Raw genomic sequence first — 26,680 nt, 5'->3', positions numbered from 1 at the left:
CTGCTGTGACCGTGCCTACTTGGACTAACTCTGGCGGCTCAACATCATGAAACAACAAGGAGAATGAGAAAATGAACACAAATTACCACCTGATATCAGACGTGGTCTGGATCTTTTGTAACGAGTTTAGAGGTGGTTTTATGATCAAATCTATACAACAGTCTTTTTTTTTCATTTTTGGGTTGGGCCACACCCAGAGATGCTCAGGGGTTACTCTTGGCTCTACCCTCAGCAACCATTCCTGGTGGTGCTCAGGGAACCATAAGGGCTGCCAGGGATTGAATTTGAGTGGACCATGTACAAAGCAAGTGCCCACCCTACCAGCTGTATTATCGCTCTGACCCTGCAGTAGTAATTTAACAAATGTTTATTTAAGTTTGCCTGTGGTATTTGGTTCCACTAGAGTAATTTCTTTAATGTGACAGTTTCTAAGAACTCTTGAGGATTTTCAGTGAGAACTTATTAGAGTTAAATGCCCAAATAAAAATTTTGTATTACAGGGGCTGGAGCAATAGCTCAGCGGGTAGGGCATTTGCTTTGCACACGGCCAAGCTGGGTTCAATTCCCAGCATCCCATATGGTCCCCTGAACACCACCAGGAGTAATTACTGAGTGCAGAGCCAGGAGTAACCCCTGTGCATTGCCGGGTGTGACCCAAAAAGTAAAAAAAGAAAAATGTATTACATTGACTAGATCTGCGTCTTCTGTTTTTAGATTGCATTTTTTATATAGTTGTTCAGCACAGCAGGTATGGCGTTTGCCTTGCACACAGCCAACCCAGGTTCGATTCCTTTGTCCCTCTCAGAGAGCCCAGCAGGCTACCAAGAGTATCCCGCCTGCACAGCAGAGCCTGGCAAGATACCCGTGGTGTATTCGATATGCCAAAAATGGTAACAACAAGTCTCACAGTGGAGGCATTACTGGTGCCCGCTCAAGCAAATCCATAAACAACTGAACAACAGTGCTACAGTGCTACAACACATCTGGAGTTAAATTTTTAACTAGTGGTGACTTTGATGTTCGGAAGCATCTCTGCAACTTGCTGATCTCTTCTGAGATTTATTTATGAGCTTCTGGATCATGGGCACTTAATAAGCTTTTATGGCACCAGAAGCAGCTCAGGGGCGTGACTGCCATTGTCCTGGAAGAACGAGAGGATAGGAGAAGGTCACCCATCCCCAACTTCATGAGAACCTGGCGATTTCAGTCACCAAATCCGTCTACCTGAGTTTTTCGAAAGATTCATTCCTAGATAAGGTTCGCCTCTGGAGTAGGGACATGGGCATGGTTGCAAGTAGGTTCTGGAAGTTTTCAACTGCCGGGGCTTGGTTTGGGTGGGTGGAGAGTTCACCCGCCCCCCCCACTTCCGTTGGTGTGTCCCAGAAATGAGACACAGCCTGGCACAGGGTCTGGAGGCATCTCTGCCCTCTCTGCCCTCCTCCTCCTTACTTTTCCCTTTATCAATAATTGGAAAAAGAGTTCCTGAGCCCATCTGAGGAAAGCTAAGTATACAAAGAAGCTCCAAGTCAGTTTTTGTGCCCGAGGCAGGAGTTACTACTAGGAGAACACATATATAGAGTTTAATCCAAAAGCATAAGAAACTTTAAAAAACAAAAGGTTTTAAACAAAACATCACACATAAACCAAGTGAATGATTTATTGAGGCTATTAAGTTACAAAGTGTCCTCCAATCTATACTCAAAATACTTGCAAATTTCTCAAATGCACACACCCCCACTGACATCTGCAACCGTCCCACCTCTATTTTGATGGGTCACTCATCTTGCTAGCTCTCTCTCTCATTTCCTTCACTAGAACCCTCCACTCTGCTATCAAAACAAATATGTGTTGTTGTTTTTTTCCCCATCCCGGGTATGAACTAAAACCTGATTAAATATCTGCATTTTTTTAGCTAGCAGATTCCAGAAGAGGTCAAACTTCCTCATTCTTTTATATCTCTGGCTTCATGCACTCAAATCTGGAAATCAAGGGCAGGTCAGAGGGGTCTGAAATGAATCACAAGTTCAGCTCCTGAACAGCGTTGGGACTTCTGGACAAACACTGTCCACATAAAGGAACTGGGTGTGGCATACCAGGTTGAGCAAGGATACAATCTCCTCTTTTGCATTCTAAACTCACAGGAATAGTGAACCCTTTGTAAACAAGGGCATAGGACCAATTTGTTAACAGGTCCAAAACACAGCAATCACAAAATGTCAATACTGAGATTGATTTCTGCTCCAGCTTCTCCCACCTGGACAGGCTCAGGGTGAAATCACCCGTGACGTTGTCGGGGCTCATCTAAAGGCTATGGAGGTGAAGCCTGAAAAAGTAGAGGATGTTCCCAGTGACAAGCAACAGGGGCCAAAGGGAAAATGCGCAAGAGCTCTGGGCCCAGTGAAAAGGCTCAGTGAGTTTCCACATCCAGAGCTGGCGTCTGTTACATGTCTCTCCCAGTGGGCTGGAGCAACAGCGCAGCGGGTGGGTGTTTGCCTTGCACTCAGCTGACCTGAGTTGATTACTCCACCCCTCTCAGAGAGCCCGGCAAGCTACTGAGAGTATCTTGCCTGCACGGCAGAGCCTAGCAAGCTCCCGTGGCGTATTCGATATGCCAAAAACAGTAAGAACAAGTCTCACAATGGAGACATTACTGGTGCCCGCTCCAGCAAATTGATGAGCAACGGGATGACAGTAATAGTGACAGTGACAGTGTCTCTCCCAGTAGAAGGTTAGTTTCTTGAGGGCAGCAACTGCAATTCACTGGTGTTTGTAATTCCACACTCAATATATTAGAGAACTCAGTAAATGTTTATTAAATAAGTGGATGACTATAGAGTTATAATATATCATGTGTTAGAAGTCTAAAGAGCTTTGTTTTTTATATAAACCTGTTACCCTCCTCTTGTTCAAAACTTGCAATGACTCTAAAATAACTTAAATTTTTTATCAAAGTTTGCTATATTATATGAAATCAGCCTCTAGAAAATACACACACATGTACATATATACATATATGTGTGTATATATATTATATATATACATAAACATTTCCAGGTCTTCAGAGACCAATTACTGGACCAACTGAAATTTTTAGGGGTGTCTTTCTGTACCCCACCCCCCTTTCATGCTGACATTCTAAATTGTTTCTATCATCCCTGCCAACCTTATACTGCTCTATTTCTATGCAAGTATTACTAGAAAATACAGAAAAAGTTATTACCGGCTGAAAAATTCTGCCTGTGTAAGACTGGTAAGAAAACATACATTCAAAGATACTTGAAAATGTTTGTCCTATGTCAGACCCCTTCGTGCTCTTGAAACATCCTATGCAATTACAAGTCTCCATGCCTCTACTCAAAACTATTCTTCCACATGCAAAACAAGTCACCATTGAAGACCTGATCTCACATCTCCAGGTTCGCCTGGATTCAGACGTGTTTCAAGTTAGGTAAAATTGGACCATAGATGAAAGAATAATTACTTTTATCCCTCCTTGTTTACTCTTACTCCTTCAGGCCCATGGCATCATCACATTTGGTTTTCTGTTTTACACAGGTGCATATACAGAATGAGCCATTGCTCCATTTTCTAAAGGCATACACAAAACAAAAATGTGATGTGCCTACAGTATACTAGATTGTTGAATGGTTTTAGTCACTGACTGCCTTAATCGTTAATGAATCTGAACAAGTAATGTGCATATGTGAATGTGTGTAAAATATGCAGCCAATGTCTACAACGTATATACAGCCATAGGATTCAATGTTAGCTGAAATAATGTATAATACTGCTTTATTTTGCAGCACTGGTGGTTGAAAAGTGACTACATAGAAAATGCTTGCTTTTCTTAGTAGTCCTCTCTTTTTAAAAAATAAACAATTTCTTAGTATTTTTGAAAATGACAAGTATTACATATTTGACAGATTATAATAATCTCTTCAGACACAGTTCTCCCAAAACTCATTTTTTCCTTGATGAATTTACTATACTAATTACATGACCTTTCCTTGTTCATTACAGTTCCCTCGCTCCCATTCATTTTCATTCATATTGCCCCTTTGCAATTCTGTCTATGGCCTTGGCCTTCAGTTCCTTTATCCAAAAACTTGAGAGCTAGCATTCTCTTTGTTTTCTAGTGAGCCTTCATGTTTACTTAAAACTTAATATATATATTCCAAGACTAGCTGTAGTTTATAAACAAACATTGGATACATTATTGATCTATTCACAATTAATATAATAAATATATAAAAAATTATCTATTCAATTTATCACTTAGGGTACTTATAATAAAGAAGCAAGAATATTCCAGAAAAGAAGTTTATTCATAATTTTTGTACCAGTCTTTTCCATGGCATACTTTATACATCATTGTTGATTTTACACTACTTACAATAACTTTATATAGAGATTCAAATTCTCTACTGTGTGTTGTTTTATTTTTTCTTCTATTTTTATTAGTAAAGACATTAACAATAAAATAGGCTCACTTGCTCCAGCTGGTAATTTCTCAGAACTAGTAATATATTATTCCTCTTTTTGTGACATCATAATCATCTATACAGAAGTACCATGTATCTTTGTGTAGAAGCTACTATTTCCATTAAATTTAATTACTTCCCCCTGTGGTTTTAAGTAGACGTGGCTTCAAAATGAGGGCAGCTTCTATTAAATTTAATTACTTTCCCCTGCTGCTTGCATGGTAAAAGGGAAGTTACGAAATGAGAGAAGCTTCTAAACTAAAGTATATGGTAACTGTGTTCTAGCAATAGCAAAATCATAACAAAACAGCTACCCTTTAGGAAACCTCATGTTTATTCTTTAAAAATGTTTTCAGTCTTGATTAAAGCTGCATAAAAATGATCACTGATAAAAGAAAAAGTATTTTAAAAATCAATTTAGCTTCATAGGCGAAATAAATAAACTGTCTCTGTGCAAAAATAGTGAAAGGTATCCCACTTGAAGCTTCAGGCCCAGAACTTCTAAGATTAAAATAATTTGTTTTCTTTTTCTAATCATAAAGATATTTTTTATTCCTCACACTTTTTGATATCTAGTAAAAATCCAGCCCTGGAGCGATAGCACAGCAGTTGGGCTTTCGCCTTTCATGCGGCCAAACCGTGTTAGATTCCTCCGCCCCTCTCGGAGAGCCTGGCAAGCTACTGAGAGTGTGGAGCCCGCACGGCAGAGCCTGGCAAGCTACCCGTGCGTACTGGATATGCCAAAAACAGTAACAGTAAGTCTCTCAATGAGAGATGTTACTGGTGCCCGCTCGAACAAATCGATGAGCAATGAGATGACAGTGACAGTGACAGTAAAAATCCATTCCTGATCCTGACCAGATGTATTTAAGGAACACCCTCTAAAAGTTTTTTAAAAGGCAGCAACTTTGGGGAGATATTAGTGAAATATTCAGAAACAGCAGTAGTGTTAAAATGGGGGGATAAGAAAAAATGAAAACACTAGGCTTATTATAAACTACTGCATTTGAAGAAAGTTCCTCTATATGCTTTGCAATAATGTGAAGATGTAAATCAGTGTTAAAATACTCCAATGTGATCTTATAAAATCTAATAGAATATGAAATTGCAAGTACCTCATTTTTAATCAAATATTAATTAGGAGAACTAATACTCAGTGTAAGCACCATTATATTATTTATTTTTATATACAGGCAGAATTTGGATGAACAATATTTCCATTCAATCACACAGTTTAGTATAAATATAAAACAAGACACCCCTTAAGCATTTTAAGTAACAAATTAAACATTTACATTTTTTACTGTGCACTGAGGCTTAACATTTATGCAGCTTCAAAACCAAAGTACAGCCTCAAGGGAAGTCTCTCCACTGACAAATTAATACCTTAGAGAACAGAGCTGAATGGTGGCAATGAACTCATTTGTTCCTCCAATAATGAAGAATGACTTTTTCTTTACCACATCTGTGACTGTTGCTATGGTGACTCAGACTTACCTCATTGCTTCTCGGAGAGCTCCTCGTTCACCGAGAGTCGTGTGCTTGATGTCATCAAAATTATTTTCCAGCTTCTCGCAGTTCTGCAAGACATTATTTTTAAAAAGACATTAATCCTCCAGCATCCAAAGATAAATTTATATCTATGCAATGAAGTAAAAATAGAATCGATTATATTGATTATGCACTCATGGAATCTATGTGCCTCACTTTAATTGGGTAGGATTCATTAAAATTGACAGTGTGAATTCAACAGTAACAAAATAAAAATGTCTGATGATATTGTTGTCTCAGAAGTCTTTTTTATCAATTTTTCAAAATTGGGCAGAAGGAAGGAATGCATTTTATATTAAAGTAGTACAACTTTGAGAGTTTGAGAGGGATATTAGTTCTCTAAAACAGTTTCAAATCTATCAAAGCCAGTTTAAGTTCGAAAGAAAAATATCTGAAAATAAGTTTGAAATTAAAATGAACTGTAAAAAATATTGAGTTCTAAAAAATATTTTAAAATGTGTAAGTCTAGTTCCAATAACTAAGGACATCATATCAGATTCTAAGCAATGCTAGATTTTCTTATCTAAGTATACATTTTATAAGAATGTAACTATATTTTATATATGAAGACTAACTTAAACTTATGGAATGCTAATAAATTTTGAGAACATTACATATAATATATTTTGGACTCAACTGTGGGAGGAATGGAATGGAAGGGGCCCATTGGACAAGGCTGGAGGGGTGGCACAGGACAGGGGGTATTGTGGGAAGACGATGCGATTCAAACAGTTACATACAAACATTTACACTATTGTGAACCAATGTTACCTCAATACACTTTAAGAACTGATCCCAGGCTGGAGTGACAGCACAGCGGGTAGGATGTTTGCCTTCCACACGGCTGACCCGGGTTCTATTCCCAGCATGCCATATGGTCCCCTGAGCACCCCAGGGGTAGTTCCTGAGTACAGAGCCAGGAATAACCCCTGTGCATTGCCGGGTGTGACCCCCAAAAATAAAGAACTGAACCCAAAGAGGTTTCCATATCTGACAAATTAGATTTCTTATAGTACAGTGGCATTATAGTGATAACTGTAATTTTTTTCATAGAGCTTTAGTTTTTTTTGTTTTTTGTCTTTGAATCGTTTTATGTTTTACATTTATACAAACAGCTGTTCCCTTTTTAATCTAATTTTATTTTTAATTGAATCATTGTGAGATACAGTTACAAAGCTTTCATGTTTGGGTTTCAGTTACACAATGATCGAACACCCATCCCTCCACATTTTCCACCATCAATGTCCCCAGTATCTCCACTCCCCGGATGCCAGCCCTTCCCCTGCCTCCATGATAGACAATTTTCCCCATACTCTCTCTCTACTTTTGGGCATTATGGTTTGCAATACTGAGAGGCTATCACATTTGGTCCCTTACCTACTTTCAGCACACATCCCCAATTCCAAATGATCCCTCCAATCACCATTATCTTAGTGATCCCTTCTCTATTCCAGCTGTCCTCTCCCCCAGCTCATGAGGCAGGATTTCAACTATGGAGAAATCTTTCTAGCCCTGTGTCTACTGTCCTTGGGTGTCAGTCTCATATTATGTTATCTTATATTCCACAATGAGTGTAATCATTCTATGTATGTTCCTCTCTTCCTGGCTCATTTCACTTAGCATAATGCTCTCCATGTCCATCCTTTTGTAAGCAAATTTCATGATTTCATCTTTCTAAATGCTGCGTAGTATTCCATTGTGTAGATGTACCAAAGTTTCTTTAACCAGTCATCTATTCTCAGGCACTCAGGTTGCTTCCATATTCTGGCTATTGTGAAGTGTTACAATGAACATACAGGTGCAGATGTCATTTCTACTGTGCTTTTTTGCACCCTCGGGATATATTCCCAGAAGTGGTATTGTGGGGCCATATGGAAGCTCAGTTTCCAAAAAGGCCAAATCAGTCGGCATTCCCACCAACACTGAAAGACAGTCCCTTTCTCTCCACATCTGTGCTAGCACGGGTTCTTGTTTTTTTTTTACAGGTGCCAGTCTCTGTGGTGTAAGATATCTCATTGTTGCTTTGACTTGCATCTCCCTGATGATTAGCGATGTAGAGCACTTTTTCATCTGCCCTTTATTTGTTCATTTCTTCTTCCCATTTTTTGATGTACACCATTTTTGTGTTCAATTCTACTAGTGTCTTGTATATCCTGGGTATGCAAGTAGATAACTGTAAACTTAACAAATAGAAAAACTAATAGTCTTAAATATCAATGTGTTTTCCATATTTAATTACAAATACATATGTATGTTGGATAATAAAAAACTATAGTATTGTCCATGCATAAGAATTAACTGAACTAAATTTTATTAATACCTGTAATTTTTTACATTAAATCCTTAATGTAAAATTAAGTTAAGGACTGAAAGATTCTCCTTAACACAACTGCATAAATGTATAATTAAAATCTTTAAATCTTTAAATGACTTTAAATAACTTTAAATCTTTAACTAAAATGTATCTATAAAATTTTAATTGTGAATTAAAACTTGAATTGAAATCCTCTTTCAGTAATGTACATTACGAATATCATATCAAGTTCCATGTCCTGTCTAATTTTTATAATTTTTTTCATGAAAATAACAAGGTTCGGTAAGTACAACTGCTGGTTTAGAAGGGTAGTGTCTTCTGTGTTTACTTTAAGAAATCTTTAAGCTCCTCAAGACAATTATAAATTTTGCCTGTCTTCAATAACAAATATTTAGCTTTTTGAATTTAACATAAAGTCAGGACATCTATTTTAAATGTGTATTTATACACAGTATGATACAGAAAATCACAGTACATAGGTAGATAAACTAATACAAATTGGAGATTATCATTTTCCCACTGAAAATGAATCAGTTTCACAAATTCAATGATGTCATAAAAGGATCCTATGTTCAATGTAGTATAGGAAACACCTAATTTCCTGTACAACATCATAGTACACTTTATTTACATTAATAGTAAATAAATTCTACAAATAAATATAAAAGACATGAGAAGAGAACAAAGCTTTATATCAGCACTGAATGGAAATAATATTCAAATATTCATTTTCAAGCAAAAGATGCTCAACGTGAACATCTGACAGAAACTTCAAAAGCTGAACAGCTGGGACCAGAGGAATAGTACAGGTGTTAATGCTCTTGCTTTGCACGTGACTGACCCAGGTTCAGTTCCTGGCAGGGTGTGTGGTCCCCTGAGCTGCATCAGGACTGATCCCTTAGCACAGAGCTAGGAATCAAGCCTGAGCACAGCCAGATGTTCCCCAAAACAAAGAGCTGCGCAGTATCTCTAGAAATATACATAGAAAAGACGCACATGTTCACCAAAAGTTCATGAATCACGAAATCCCGTTAATCACAGATTTCTCAGGCGGGCTCAGTAACATCTCATTTCGTCCTTTCCCTGAGATCTTAGAAGTCCAGCTCAACTCGGCCCTCCTAAAAATGTTGCACTGGGGTCTCTTCAGGGTCACAGGAATGAGATCCAGCTTGTTGCTGAATTTTGCATATGAATACACCATGGGAAGCTTGCAAGCTGTCCCATGTGGGCAGGAAACTCTTAGAAGATTGCCAGTTTCTCCCAGAGGGAGAAGTAGGCTAGGCTAAAGATATCGCTTCTGAGAGCTTGCTTTTAAGCTCTCTCTGGATGTTGGCTGTTGATGGGATTACACACACCTGGGTTCCTCTGCCGGTACCTTCATGCATGAGGCCCGTCTGAACATGTGGAGAGGGGCCTCAAGCATGGCTGTAGCTAGGTTCCGGTGGTCTCTGGCCACCGGCAGCTCTGCTCAGGGTGGGGAGGTAAGCTGGAGCCCATCCCCTCCAAGGAACCCAGGTGTGTGTAATCCCATCAATGGCCAACATCCAGAGGGAGACTTAAAAGCAAGCTCTCAGAAGAGAGTGATGCAGAGTCTCTTGCCCGCACGCCTGACTATCACCAAAAGTTAAATACAGAAATGTTGTTAATAAAATCTGTTCAAACTAGTGGCCCAGGAAGAGAGCTCAGAGGGCTGGTCTTGTATACCAAAGACCAGGTCCAATCCCCATCATCACATGGTTTCTTGAGCGCTGCTGGGAAGAAATCCCCAAGCAGCAAGCCAGGCAAAGTCATAAAATAAAAAGCTGCAAACTGGAAACAATCCAAGTACACAACATGGACTACATAAATTTTAGTATACAGGACAAGGAAAAAACTATATGCCAGTGACAATAAACCACAACTAATATAGCTACACGGAGTAAGGGACACATCTCACAAATGCACAGTACAGAACTCATCTAACAGAAAGTAAATATCATATTCACATGACATTCAAGACAATGCTAAAATGAATAACCCAAAAATTAAAATAAGAAAACAATTCCATTTATAGATACAAAAAAGTTCAGTGAAATTCAGTTTAATAATTTAACAAAAGAAGTAATCCGAGCAGCATTCCAGGGACCAAAAACAGTAACAAGAATTGAACTTGAGTCACATGCAAGACTTAATCTTGTTAAAGTGATATTCTGTCAGGCTGAACTGAAAGTCAGTACAATTCTCGAAATATTCCAGCTATTTTCTTTAAAAATCTTGACAAAGCTAATGTGTAAAATTGATGAACAAATACAAAGGGCCAAGAATCCACAATACAACCTTGAAAAAAAATTAAGAATTCTGGGGCCTGAGAGGGATTGTCTAAGTAAGACAAAGTACTTTCCTTGCTTGTATCCACTGGGGTTAGAAACCCAGAACCCCACATGGTTCCCTGGCTCCCACTAACAGTAATCCATAGGCACAGACCCAGGAGTAAACTTTGAGCATCATTAGTGTGAGCCCTTCCCTGCAAAAAATTATGAATCCGTTCATTAAGAAAATGATGGCTGGAGGAACCAGTTGGGATGGGAGATGCATGCCAAAAGCAGATAACAGACCAAACATGATGACCTCTCACTGTCTGTGTTGCAAGCCATAATTCCCAAAAGTAGAGAGAGAGAGTATGGGAAATATTGTCTGCCATAGAGGCAGGGGGAGGGTTGGAAAGGGGGGAGTATACCCAGGATATCGGTGGTGGGGAATGTGCACTGGTGGAGGGATGGGTGTTTGATCATTGTGTGATTGTAACCCAAACATGAAAGCTTGTAACTATCTCACGGTGATTCAATAAAATTTAAAAAGGAAAAGAAAAGAAAAGAAAAGAAAAAGAAAAGAAAAAAGAGAAGAGAAGAGAAGAGAAAAGAAAGAAAAGAAAAGAAAATGTGGAGCACAGGTGCATTAGCCAAAAAATATATATGGATCCCTGGTTTCCAAACTTCAATACTTCATTCAAACCTATAGTAATCCAGACGGTGTAGTCAGTCCTCGGGTAAGGAGAAGGCAGCAGCAAGAGGAAGGAATCAAGAATAAGAGAAAGACTCTACAGATGTGGTCAATTTAATTTTAACAAGGTGTCAAGACAATTCAAGACTTTTGAACAAACCACAATGGAATAATTGGATAGTCACATGCTAAAGAATCATGTCAGACTCTTGTCTCATAAAATATACATTAACCAAGAATTGTGTGTGAACTATGTCTCAAAAAGTAACTACTTTTAAAATCTTATAATGTTGCAAACTTCAAGAGGTACTTGAGGTTCTTCAAGGTCACTGTTTAATTGATTTTGTGAAATATCATGGAACTGTTTATTTAAGATATTTTCTTTCCATGTGTAAACACACTGTAAGAAAACATTTTAGAAGAGAGCTCAATTTTTACCAAAATTCAATCACATATCACAAATTAAAATGAAAAATGAATATAAAGAAGTTGACATGGTAAATGATCGCTTCATAGTAACAGGAAAAAAAACTTTTATTATTATAAAATTTGTTAAAAATTCCAATTCTTGTGATCACATCTTATTCCCATAAGCCTTTGGTATTTCTTTAAGTAAATTATGAACATTTCTCCATACAGAGAATAATCTTAAAGGATCACATATCATTATAATTGCAGTGATGAGTAACTAAATTATTTTAATTGCATGTGCCTTTTTAAAGCACTTCTCCATTACTTGTGGAACAAAATATAGTTAAGGGGATGGAAAGACAGTACAGGATTTAAGGTGCCTTACTCCAGGTTCTGATCCCCTGAACCACAAGAGGTCCCCAGCCTTGCCAGCAGTGATCCCTAAGTGCAGAGACAGAAATAAACCCTAAACACTGCTGAAAGTGGCCCCAAAACTAAAAATAAAATAAAATTTTAAAAAATCAGGCTAGGCCTTTAAAGTAAAATACATTTTTGGGGGTAGTACAGCAGTTATGGATAATCAGTCTGTTCCCGACAAACCTGGTCTCAATTCCAACACATGGTCCTTCAAGCATCACCAAATGCAGTCCTGGATGGCCCGCTGAGAGTGGTCCTAGAGGCACCTAGCATCACTACAGGGCCTGGGCAGCATTGCATCCTAGGGACCTTGCTTTGAACTCTGGCATGCTGACCTGCTGAGAATTACTGCTAGGGTGCCCTGCCTTCTGAGCACTAGTGACAATCAGACAAAGTATGGTGAAATGCAATCTTGCACTTTAGATAACTCAAAACTTTCACATATCTATACCAAACTATTTTTCCCTTTTAGGCTCATAAATGTAACTCCAGCCATTTCCATGTTAATTAAATCACTGTCACTGTCATCCCATTGCTCATCAATTTGTTCGACATCTCTCATTGAGAGACTTACTGTTACTGTTTTTGGCATATCCAATACGCACGGGTAGCTTGCCAGGCTCTGCGGAGCGGGCTCGATACTCTCGGTAGCTTGCCAGGCTCTCCAAGACGGGCAGAGGAATGGAACTCGGGTCGGCCGTGTGAAAGGCAAATGCCCAACTGCTGTGCTATCGCTCCAGCCCGTTAATGAAATATTTGGAGAAAATCACACATTTTCAGAGAACATATTTTAAAAAGCCAATGTTTATCATATTTTTGAACAGTATAAAAGTGAATATATTACATGATCACATTTATGGAAAGCAACCACATTCATAAATAACTATAAAAGAAACAAAAACTCAGATTATCTCAAAATGTTACAGAAACAAGGTGTGCCTTTTTCAATTTTTCAGGATCTTCAAAGTTTTAATTACAAATTGAGCTTCTTTTTGACATTAATAGAACTCACAAATAACTAAATCATTTTAAGTTTGGGACGAATTTGGTTTTTCGCAATGTTAATTATATTGTGTTCGGTTTTTTATTTTATTATTTATTTATTTATTTATTTTTGCGACCACACCCAGCAATGCTCAAGGCTTCATTCCTAGCTCTTCTCTCTGTGATCCATCCCATGGGAGCCACATGTGATGCCTGCGCTGGAATCCAGGTCAGGACATGCCAGTCAACTGACTTACCTTCCAAGATTTCTTAATTTTTTTATTAACCCTTCTTTTAGTGACTAAGATTTCTACCTACTCTGATTAGCTGGCAATGAGTTCATAAATATTTTCATGAACATTTCTAAGAGTCCACCAAAATTTTGTTATCAGTTTGTTTTCCTTTTAAATATCAAAAGATAGATATAAGGATGAATACAAGGCAATAAAAGACATTAAAGACATTTAACAAAATCAAAATAAAACACAGTAAATTTTTACTTTTAACCTTCAATATAGCTTAATTTTAACAAATGCTACTCAAATTATTTAATACCCTTGGGATACAGGGCTAACTGAAAATACCCTAAGAGTAGATATAAAATAAATAAAAAGCATTTCTTTTTAACTTTCATACTAAACATAATCATTATGACTAGAAACATCATTCTAACATACTCCACAATTTTTAAGTTACATGACATTTCATTCCATAAGTATGCTATTATTTGACTATTGATATTTATTTTTGCTTATTTTTTACTAATGCCCTCATAAGCATAGGATTGAAACAGATAACCATAAATAAAATAAAAGCTTAAAAACTCAAGAAAGAAAAAAATACATGGGATTTTCATGCTCATTTAAATTTATTTGTATTTTCATGTAATTTTTTGTCAAAATAAATTTGAATTATACACTTGAATTTAAAGATTATTATAAAGGCTACATGTGTGCTATATTCATACTTAGAGTTTCTACTTTAAGATTCCATTACTTTTTGTTCTCAGATTTAACCATTAATGGAAAACAATGATTGTTTCTCTATGGTAGTATAATTATACTCCTTTTACACTGTAACTAGTTTTGCCATAAATCTAACACCATCAATTTCTATAAATCAATGCTAAAAATTTTACATTTAAACTTTTAAGTGAAAGAATATTCCATCACCGATTGCTTTTTCAAATTCCTAAAGCAATTTCAATATCGCTTTTTCAAATTTTATGAAGTTCCAATATGAAAAACAATATCTATCTTTAATTGATGCTTCTCCACAAATAATAAATCAGAAATGGGAATAAATATCTGTCTAATTGCTATGAACATTATTAATAAATTTGAGATGTATATATGCATAGGTTAATATTTCTGACCAATCAGGTCTTGAAAAATCTTTTCCTTAATAGGATAGTTTCGGTTTAGTTGGTTTGATTTTACAGCAGGTGGATGGAGATGGAAACATTAAATATATTTATTGGAAAACCCAATATGTAAGATAATGACATATACTAGATAAGCTCACACAAACTAAAAGAAACAAATCAAAGGAACAACTAAGACCAATGCAAAGCCAACATTTAAATAAATTTGAAGGGAGGGAGTCACCAAGAGGAAGGGGAACGCAATGGCCTGCAGAGAGGGCCAGGCACACTTTGGGGTAGGTCCAGTCTGAAAAGTAACTTTAGAAGATGTGTGGTAGTCATTTCTGAAACAGATATTGACACATCACTTCCTCCATTTAAAAAAAAAAAAAACTTCAAATATCCCAGGACAGTAGGAACAAGTCCTGGGAGGGCTTGTCCACTGATGGAAGCTTGTCACCAGGGGAGGTTGGCCGGAGCCAGTTAGGATAGAGAAGGGACCGTTCTGACAATGAGTGTTGGAAATGATCACTCTGGACCAGAACTGAGCACTGAGAGTAGATAAAGGAATATACACAATACTCTTTCAGTGCCTGTATTGCAAATCAGAAGGACTAGAAGGACAGAGAGAGCATGGGTGGGGGGGAAAGAGAAAAAGAGAACATGAGAGAGATGAAGAGTGAGAATGAGAGAGAGGAAGAGGAGGAAGAGAGAGAGAGAAATGCCTTCAATAAAAGCAGGTTGTGATGGGGGCATGGTGGCGTAGGGAGATGAGTGTATTAGTGATGGGAAATGTACATTGGTAAAGGGATGGATGTTGGAACATTATATGACTGAAACATAATCATGAACAACTTGTAACTGTTTATCTCATAGTGATTCAATAAATAAATTTTATAAATTTTTAAAAGTCAAGAAGCAAAAAAATAAATAAAGTCCTTGCACAAACTAAAGAAATATGCCCAAATCTATGTCAAAAGTTAAACATAACAAATAGCCAGGAGTAACCCTGTGCATTCCTGGGTGTGACCCAAAAAGCAAAAAAAAAATTTTAAAAAGTCAACTTTTGAGATGGAATAAAAAGTCAACTTTTCTGACGAGCAATAGTAGAGTGGGCAGGGCATTTGCCTTGCACGTGGCCGATACTCTCAGTAGCTTGCCAGGCTCTCCGAGAGGGGTGAAGGAATCGAACCTGGGTCAGCCACATGCAAGGCAAACGCCCTAGTCATTGCACTATCGCTCCAGCCCATTAAAACAATAAGATGGAAAACGATTTATAGCCAACCAGAGGTCGGATCCCAGCTCTGTGTACGCAGCCCCCAACCTGTCACCACTGCCAGGAGTGATTCCTGAGTTCAGAGGCAGGCATGAGCCCCGAACACAGCTGTGTGTGGCACCCAACAACAACTACAACAACAAAGTTTGTAATAAAACACTAAAGCCCAAACCAGGCCTCCCTGTTTAGACACAGATGGAGCAAAGGGGAGGGACACACAGGGAAATAGGAAGGCCATGAACATAGGCACAAAAGTTAGTGACGGCCATTTATCCCATTTGCTAAAACAGGCAAAAGTTTTCCCTAGGTAAGTAGGAACCTGGATGGAAATCGGTATCAGCAACCATGATAAACTTGAGTTTTTTTTTCTGACATGCAATGATTAATTTATTTTAATAAAAAAATTATAGTAAACTAGTTATTTATTTTTACTAAATTTTGTACTAGTTACTTATTTTTACTAATAAATATTTATTTAGTTTTGCTAAAAATTATAGTAAACTAGTTATTTATTTTTACTAATTTATTTTATTTATTTTTACTAAAAATATTATAGTAAACTAGTTATTTATTGTTACTAAAACATTATAGTAAACTAGTTGGACTGGAGCTATAGCACAGCGGATAGGGCGGGTACTCGTTTGCCTTGCATGCGGCCGACCCGGGTTCAATTCCTCTGTCCATCTCAGAGAGCCCGGCAAGCTACCGAGAGTATCCCGCCTGCAGAGCAGAGCCTGGCAAGCTCCCCGTGGCATATTCAAGATGCCAAAAACAATAACAACACGTCTCACAATAGAGACATTACTGGTGCCCGCTCGAACAAATCGATGAGCAATGGGGCAACAGTGCTACAGTGCTACAGTAAACTAGTTAAGAAAGAGAACCTTACTATGTTATGTTCTTCTCTAGACCTTTTAGTTAATTTAGTTGCATGACAACCATATCCATATTTTACACAAGAAGAAATAAACATAATGAGATTAACATAACTTGCTCAAAGTCAGATAGCCTCTAAGACATAAAGCAAGGCTCTGGAACTGAACCCGGGATATCTGCACAGAGTTGTGGCCCTGAGACAGGAGTCTGACTTCAGAGAAATGAGGCCTTCCTTCAAACAAATGCATGATAAAGTGAAGATAATAATTATTTCTAAATAAACCTCCTCAAGGTGCTTGTCATTACATTTTAATATGGGTTGGATGTATAATAGTTAAGTAATAAAGTACTAAAGAGGAACACATTTTTGCAGAGTTCCCCTGTATTTGTATTTAGATAAACTATACATCACAATGGAAAAAAATAAAGAATCCAATATGCACATGTTTAGACCAAGTTAATATCCATAAATATTTTGCATGCAGCAGTCTTTATTTGGGTCTGTGACACCACCGTGACAAATATAATGAGCAATTAAAATCCCAAGTGCTCTGATTTGGCAGCAATTAAAGTACAAACTAGTAACTAAGCATCAAAAAAGAACTGATTTTGGTGGCCTCTTGCCAAATATAATCCCACGGGTTGAAGGAAGGTCTAGATTTCTAACTGTGATAGATTTTACAGTGTTTTATATCTCATCTGTGTTACAGACTGAATAAAAGTATAATAAAACAAATGAGGAGAATATCAATTGCAATGTGGGAGCAAAATAAGATGAGAATTCTGAATGCTGAGAATTTTAAGTAATGTCACTGAGATATCTTTACTTAACTATACCAGACAATAGCATATTCTATCAAATACTACTGTACTGATTGATATGCTAGATGAAGCTAGAAAGAGTCAAAAACAAGAAAACTGCAATGTTAAATAAAAAAATTCATAATATTACCGTAGGACTGAATAAAAAAAAACAAATATTTATGTGATATCCTAAGTTTAGAGCCTAGTAGGGTGGATCTAAATTTTATATACTAGACTAAATGTAGTAATTTAGAAAACTAACTTTAATAAATAAGTATATTCAATTATATACTTATGGCGGTGCTTGGGGGACCATATGGGATGCTGGAAATTGAACCCGGGTCAGCCGCGTGCATCACTCCAGCTCCTTAATTCTATATTATTAAGGGCATAAAAAGTAAGCAGCACAGCTACTATAACAATCCTCAGAATCATAAAATAACAAAGTAGAATTTAATCACTTAAATTTTAAATTCCGAAAAAAATATATCAAATATCACCTGTAGGTTATCCACAGGTCTCACACTAAGGACTAGAGAAATAAAGGTGATTAAGATAAGACCCCAACTTAATCAAAACCTACAGTCTACCAAGAAGAGGGTAGAATTAATTCTTCAAGAACTGAGAGGCCTATGAGTTTGTCACTTCTGCAAATGACTTTAAAATGAGTCAGATTTTTCCAGATTAAGGAGGGGAAAGACTTGGTAGTAAACAATTCCCTGCATCAGAGTGAATGCCTACTAGCTAGGTGTCCTTAAGCAGGTTACCTAATCCAATTTCCTCTAAGTGAAATATTCTTACCTTCCAGGGCTGTCAGCAGAAGTAAATGAGAAAATATGTGTAAATCACTCAGTATATTGAATCCAGAAGGTTTTTCAATAAATGTTGCAAGTGCAGAACAATTAAAGAGGAAGAAGAAGAGTATCCACCATAATTGTAATGGATCCAAAATTATGGCGTGAGGAGAGAAAGGTCATTTTGTATTCTCTCCAGATGATGCCTATGAATTCAAAAGTAAAACATACTATTGTGCAAAAAAAAAAAAGATTTTTTTGAACCTTTTGTTTGTAAACTCCCACTAAGCATATAATGAACATTGTGATATTTTCCTCTTAAACAATTAATCACAAAATATACCATATACTTTCATATGTACTTTCAATGGGTCAGTGAGTCCCTGAAATCTACATCTGACACAATTTCTATTCTTACTAACCTTGAATATCACAAAAGGTAAGAAAGGAGTAAGTTTACAAAGAAGTAAGAGTTACAAATATAATCAGTTGAAAAAGCAAGGGATAAAATATTTGGAAAATTTCTACTGCTGCTTTATCATGATGCTGAAGATTAACCTTTCAAATTACTCATTAAAGATTCAAATAAAATTTCATTTTGTCCCCCAGACAAAATGAAGAAGCCAGCAGTATGCCCTGAGCACCACTGAGTATAGCCCCAAAATCAATAAAGCCAATCCTATTCCCAAGTTTGGAATGAAAGTCATTTCATTCATTCATATACTGTTTCAACATCTATGCTTAGTATTATGGCAGCGCTGTGTTTTTTTTTAAAAAAAAGCTTCATTTTGGGGGGTTGGAGAGATAGTACAGTAGGTAGGGTGTTTGCCTTGCATGCAGCCAACCTGGGTTCGATTCCCAGCTGTCCATATCGTCCCCTGAGCAATGCCAGGGGTAATTCCTGAGTGCAGAGCCAGGAGTAACCCTTGTGCATTGCCAGGTGTGACCCAAAAAGCTAAAAAAAATGTCATTTTTTAAAAAAACATAAATTCATTATATGAGGGAATTTCTGTCAGGCAAGTATGTCCCATGTCCAATTGGAGAACCACTTGTCATAAATTAGTCATTTAATAACAATCATTACAAACTTCAGATGGTTAGAAATCTGTTGCACACTCTATTTTAATAGATCCTTAGGGAATATCATTAAGTAGAACACGCATATTATGGAAAGCAATTCACAAATTTACACCTGTATTTTATTTATTGGTCTAGAATTCTCACCTGGGCTCAAGGCTTACTCAGGGTCTTGTGCTCAGGTAAATTTCACATTTTAAGATGTGAATAATTTAAATAAAATAGCACACTACAAACTATAATTATTACTCTATGGTGATTTAATGTTGATTAAATGTTGCCTTTAGGCCATAGGCAATTTGGGAAAAAATAGAAAGACTGAATTTATTTTTCATGTATTTAGAAAATTTCTAAGGTTTGAATATCTCTAAATAATGACTGCTTAGGTAACATTTTTATTAAGATATTATTTTCTTCACCTAGGAATTCAACAAAAAGCCTCAATACTAGCCCCACCAAAGTTCCTTACGAATCAAGTAATACTGGCTATAATTATTTTAGAATTTTTTAGAATTCCAAATGAACATTCTAATACCACTAATACAATTTCCAGTTCTAATCAGGAGGTTCATATTTCAATAGATAATTGCTTTTCCCTTCAGTATGTCTTAACTAGTCTAATCCTTTCAGGGAACATTAAGACATAATCATATTTGACTAATGTCATTTCGCTAATGGTGGCCAGCTTACAATCAGGCCCTGTCTAGGAGAATCTTACATGACTCACAGTGAAATATAATATAATATAGAAGGAGAAGTAGGAGATACAGAGACCGGAAATGTTAAGTTCCAGCTTTGCGACTTAACTGTCTATGTCTTCCTAGGATAATGCGTAACATCTCAATCTAAAAATAATTTCTCATCATGTGAAGATACAGATAAAGGTGATCAAAGCAATTATGAATGTGCTCAAAAAGATGGTAGAAATAATGAAGAGTTATGAGGATACATTCAATGAGATTTTATATAAATATATACATATATAAACAATATTCTAAATAAGAAAGTACTGCTGAAATCCTATTATACATTTAAAGTGAAAAGAAAAAATTCATGCCCTGATTCATAGTAAATTCAAATATATATTTGAGTTATATTTACCTTGCGATAGCACAGGGGGTAGGGCGTTTGCCTGGCACTCGGCTGACCTGGGTTTGATTCTTCTGTCCCTCTCACAGAGCCCAGCAAGCTACGGAGAGTATCCCGCCCGCACGGCAGAGCCTGGCAAGCTACCCAAGGCATATTAGATATGCCAAAAATAGTAACAGCAAGGCTCACAATGGAGATGTTACTGGTGCCCGCTCGAGCAAATCGATGAACAATGGAATGACAGTGCTACAGTGCTATATTTACCTTGAAGTATTTCATACCTCAACTCTATTCAAGCTAAGACTTCAGTAGTATTTTAGTACTTTTCCAATATGAGCAAAAATAAAATTCAAAGCAATTTTTCTGGGATCAGTGAGAGAGCACAGTGGGTCAGGCACTTGCCTTGCAGGCAGCCCACATAGGTTCAATCTCCAGCACCATAAGCAGTCCCGAGCACTGTCAGGTGGGTCACTGAACACAGAGTCTGGAATAAGCCCTAAGTACAACCACTGCCAGGCCCCCCAAACACACACACAAAATAAAATCTGTAGAAACCTACCTGCTCATCTTTCTGACCTATGGAGCTTAACAAAATCCAAGATTAAGTATTTACTTTTCGATTTTAATTTCTAACTAAAACTGGATATTTTTACATAGATAAAGCTTTTTAACTCAGTCCCCCATCATCTGCAATAGCGTTTCTCCAAGTGTGGCATCCTCAGCACAGGGTCAGGGCCTGGCACCATCAGAGTGCAGTGTTACCACCGGGCAAAATTGGGGGGGTCAATTTCTGTTTGTTTAAAGAAGGTTTATATATTTACAGGGGAGGCATCAACTGACTTTTTTCTTCTGAAAAGGAAGCAGTGGGCCAAATAAATTTATAGAATAATCAGAATAAACACAGCATTATTATTTTAACAATCAGTAGTGTGTGCTAGGCACTACAAATCTTTAATTACTATGAAATCCTTAATATATTTTTTAAACCATTATCATTTATTTACTCAATTATTCACTTACTCTTGACTTAAGGAAGGTTGAATAAAGAGCCAGAAGCCAGAAAGATACATCGAATGGCTGGAACACAAGCCTGGGGTTTATGAGGACTTCAGTTGAACACTGCTGGTGGCCCCAAAGCACAGCTTGGAAGGCCCCCCAAAAATTAAATAACACAATGAAACTTAAGAAGAATTTTAGTAATTACAATGTCCTAATTTAATGAGGGAAGTCCTCTCATCTTCAAGCTTTCTATGTTGTATAAAATATATGTAATATATATATGTATATAATATACATAAATATATACCTAAAACCTGTATCATTCCTGCCAATTTTCCTATCTCAGTTTCCTTACTGTTTCCTTACAGTAAAATGCTTCTCACTCTTCTTTTTACAAAGAGCCTGTTCTCCTCAGGAACTTTTCCCAGGCTGTTCCCTCTGCCTGAAATACTGTTCCCACAATAGTCACATGACTAACTCTCTCATCTCATGCCACTTTTTCAGAGATATCTTGTGACTGAAAATGTATACACCACTACTTTCTGCCCCTTTGCTCTGCTTTATTATCATTCTTCATAACATGTATGATATTTAACTTTATGTCATATATTACAGTATATTTTGAGTGCTAAGTTCCATGAAATCAGAAGATTTTTGGTTTTATTTACTACTAGATTGTCTCTTATAGACTAGTTAAACTTTGAAGGTCACTGAATGAATATTCTAGAGAATTTCACACACAGTTAGTCACATATTTAGTCAGATTTTTAATTTCAACTAAGAGTGAAATGTAAAGGCTAGATACCTTTGCTCAAAAAAAAAATCTTCCATTTACCTTTTATCTTAATGTCAATATAACATTAGATGTCTATATTTGGTTCTTGTCAAAAAAGTCAACAAAATCAGTTCCTGACAAGGACTGGGTCTATCATGGCCTGGCTGACAATATTCAAGATAATGGAAACAAATGTACAAAACTAAAATGTATATGTACTCATGTATTAGATGAAGTCATTCCATGGGCCAAGCTATATTCTAACATAATCAGTAACATTTAAATTTTAAGAAACTCCACATGGAAGACCTAATGAAATCAAAAGCTGCTGAATGAGCATAGTTTATAATCAAAAGAAATCAGAAGATTTTGAAAAATTTACTTCAAGAAAGACTTCATAGAGTATTCTTGCACTTCACAGAGAGGTCATTTTATCATTCAAAAAAAGTCAGTGTCATTGTTGATCTCTTACTCATACTCTTCAAAAGACTAAAGATAACCTTTCTGATGGACATTTTACAGCCCAAACAGATCTAGCTATGCTTGCTTAATCTCCCAAAACCTTTACATATACCTTTAATCTATTTTTCTCATATAACTCACTGGTATGAAGAAATGTTTTTAGGATGCAAGGAAAAAAAATAGTAAATCAAAGAGAAAAATATTTGCAAGTCTCATATAGGGAGAAAAGAAACCTTCTGTAGTGGTGATCGGGGCTTACTCCCAGCTCTGCACTCAAGGATCACTCATGGAGGGGTTACGGGGGTGGGGGTTGCACGCATACTGGATACCTTGGGATCAAACCCAGGTTGGCCATGTGAAAGGAAAGTGCCTACTCGCTGCACTATTGCTTTGACTCCAAGAGAAAGATCTCCTAATACTTAACATTTAGTGTAAATGAATTGCTAAAAGGATGAAGGAAAATAAGCTAACAAAAATAGATAAAAAAGCCAGAAGCTAACCTGATGGTACTGATATATGTGAATATATATATATATATATATATATATATATAACGTGATAAGAAAAAATGCCAAAGGAAATCGGATTTAAAGAATAATTTAGATTTATATCATGTCCTCAAGACTTGGCTAAAATTCCTAGTTCATTTTAGCGCTCTCATTCCAGTTCAGTTTTGAGATATTCCCTGAACAGTATGTTCATACTTATCTATTTTTTTCTATGAATGGCAAAAACCTACTGAATAAACTCACCTTATAACGTGCAATGACCTGCTGAAAGTCAGACATAAGCAACTGAAGAAATGGAAGGTCTGTCCATTTTATTCATCTCCGACGCTTACATGTGTACACTGATATTTAAATTCTTTATTTTATTCCTCTGGATTTTATTATAAAAGTGCAACACAAGCACAGAATAAACACACAGAACAAACATCTATAGTTTTTAATGGTTAGTCACAAAGACGCATTCATATACCTAACCCTTAATTAAGGCAATAAGATATGGCATATTAGTTATTTTCGTGATCTTTCAGGTAATCAAAATATTTTGAGTTTTCATGGTGATTAATCACCTGACTTATGAATTATTTAAAAGTCTATAACTCAATATCCTAACCCATGAAGTCCCAGCTACAATTTTTCTTTATATCATTTAAAAAATTTTATGATATTTTTTCTTATTAAGATAACAAGGGTTTACATGAGTATGAATTTTAAATTTTAAGAACACAATGTTACTACTCACACCTCCTGCTAAAGTCTCAGTATTCCTCCTTCACTGTCCATCGAAAATTTCCTATTCCTCACCCACCCCACCCACCCTGAACTTCTGTTAGCAGTTGAAAGGGCGATTTCAGTACCGAAGCTTAGACCCTGCCATGCAGTTCATTGATATAATCTTCAAGTAAGTGAGAGAACTCCAGTATCTCAAAGACCCTTCTGTGAATATACTGAACCCCTTTGTGCTAAATTAAAGCAACATGGAAAAAGTTAATACCAAGATCAGAACTTAACTACAATACAAAGTTTTACACATCAGATATTAACTTCTATGTAAAGTATTTATAAAAATGAAATGTAAAATTAAGTTCCTTTTTATTTAGTTCTTGTTTTGTTTTTATTTTTGGGGGTGGCAATACTTAAGAACTACTCCAAACTTGGTGCTCAGGGGTTGCTTGCAAACAATCATGAAGTGCTACGAATAAAATTATGGTCTCTCATATGATAGCTTCTCGGCCCCTAATATGTTTTCTTTTTCTTTTTTTCCCCCCTGTGGAGGGGTTGGGGGAGGGGAAGGCATGTAGGACACATCTTGTAGTGCTAAGGGCTTTTTCCTGGCTCTGTCCTTAGTGATCACTCTAGATGTTCTTTGGGAGATTATATTTCTTGCTGGCAGCAGAACTGGGTTTGGTCACATGCAAGCACCTTAAGTGAGATCCAATCTTCCCAGTCCTTAAATTCCTTTACTTAACACTCATAACATTCACTGGACCACATACTTTCTTTAGTGACTGATGACTGACATTTTAATCAGAGAGAAGAACTGATCCCAGCAATGAGAAATCCGTATTAAAGTGACCATCAAACACATGATCCAACAGCTATTTGTCTTTATCATGTAGAACTTCAAAAGGTACTACTGGAACTCAGGAGCACAGTGGCTGCCTCACACTGGGAAGAAGCTCTTGGCTCTATCTCTGGCTCTGCACAAAGGAAAAAAAAGAAACTATTTGCTAATTGTTTTCACTAGCATCAACCTCATATTCCCTAAGATAATTGCTACTGTTAGAAAATCATAGGTACATAGTTGTTCTCTAGGATCTTAAGTCTATTCCATTCTTTTTCGTCTGCATAAAATCGGAAGGTTTTATTTAAACTTAAAATAATCTGGTGTGCTTAGTGATTCTCTCTCTGAAGCAGCAAGAAATGCTTCTAAAGTAAATGCTAACTAAAGCATATGAGGAAAAAAGGTGGGTCCTGTGCAGATAATCCTACTATTACCATAATTAGAACTGGTAATATTTCTCTACATCTCAAATACAATTTTAGTTAGTTAAACTTTCTACAAAAAATTATTTGAGGACACTTAATAATAAACAAATATCTCATTTATTAAATCCAATGTGACTATTTACATTTTATTAATTACATAAAAAGCACATTTTCCTCTTATGTGCATAAAGAGCACAATTTTCTTTCTAGTAGCAATTAATTTTAATGTTTAGTTTTGTCAAAATCTACAAATGTCTACTTGAACCATATGACTACATAATGAAATGCACACAACACCACAACATATTATAGATATTCTAGAGAATACATGTGATGTAAAATTAGATACCAAGTATCCTCGGAGTTTTGAGCATAATCTTTTCTGCAGCCCTGGAAGAACAGATTAATTTTTATTTCTATTTTAAAGTATTTAAAATTTATTTAAAAAAAAATAAAATCTTGCTATGGTCTATGCATTATTTAAATGTTCTCAATTCTCTTATTTGGGTCAGAATACCCTGACAGGAAAGGTGTGATATTCAAAGCAAGGTTGAGTCCACTCAGGCATGAAAAAGAAATTTAAGGAAACTATGATACTAAAATCAAATAGTTTTCAAATTATAAAGTTACATTATAAAATTTAAATGTACATTACAAAGAAACACATGTAAGCTATAAACTCCATAAACACTGATAATTCTTATTTATAAAGGAAACATATGTCTATCTCCTCAGTGATAGTTATAAAATACTTCATACTAGAAAGACATAAAACAACAATTAAAAAAAACACACAAAACAGTGTTTATAATAATTTATACTTTAAAATACACATTTTCAATATGGAACTAAAGACTGAAGCATTCAAGTCCATGTGTTGTTAAAATTCAGAAAGGCAATCATTTTTAAGTTAAAAGATAAAAGACTTTTACTTGACAGTTACTACATAAATTTGTATAAAAAAGAGAAGTTGGCAGAGACTTCTAAATTCATAACAATTGTCTATTAGTCTGTTTTTAATAATTTTTCTTTGGCATGTAATCCTCTTTAATTAGATTCCACTCTCTGTTGTTTCAAGACTCCATAAACTGGTGTCTTATATACCAGCTGCTAAAGCAGGAGTTACTGTCTAAATGATATTCACAATGAGTATTTAGAAGGTTTACAATTATACCCTTGCTAATAAATTGTGCTATTTTCCCCAACAATTTTAAGTGCTAATCTTCAGAAGGCATTTTAAAATTAGCTAAAATTCTGTCAAGAGATTTACAAAAATTGTTAGCATGAAGATAATTATGTCACAGTCCTTGGACTCCATCTCTGATTGTGTGCATAAATCAGAAAATGTCAGCTGTGTTTTCCCTTAATAATTATTCTTGCAGCAATATATTATAGTCTAAATTCCTATTATAAATTTTTGTTTCTGGTTTCTAAAACACAAGACAGTTATTTCAAAAGTTTGGAACTGATTAAATAATTCATATTCCCTAGAATAATAAGTGATCATTAGTTCTAAAATTTTAAGTATTAGTA

The 26,680-nt window shown here is 36.2% G+C and overlaps 1 protein-coding gene across 1 annotated transcript in view; it reads right to left on the bottom strand.

The window, feature by feature from the left end:
• The window catches only part of DPYD (dihydropyrimidine dehydrogenase), a 980,594-nt gene that overhangs the window by 843,425 nt on the left and 110,489 nt on the right, over positions 1 to 26,680 (bottom strand). Inside the window, exon 3 of the mRNA XM_055145227.1 lies at positions 5,979 to 6,061. Coding sequence (XP_055001202.1) covers positions 5,979 to 6,061 — 83 coding nt within the window. The remainder of the gene's footprint in view (positions 1 to 5,978; positions 6,062 to 26,680) is intronic.

This window comes from Sorex araneus, chromosome 8 (genome assembly GCF_027595985.1).
Source record: "Sorex araneus isolate mSorAra2 chromosome 8, mSorAra2.pri, whole genome shotgun sequence".
Classification (NCBI taxonomy): Eukaryota; Metazoa; Chordata; class Mammalia; order Eulipotyphla; family Soricidae; genus Sorex; species Sorex araneus.
This window is presented reverse-complemented; position numbering and strand designations above follow the sequence as displayed.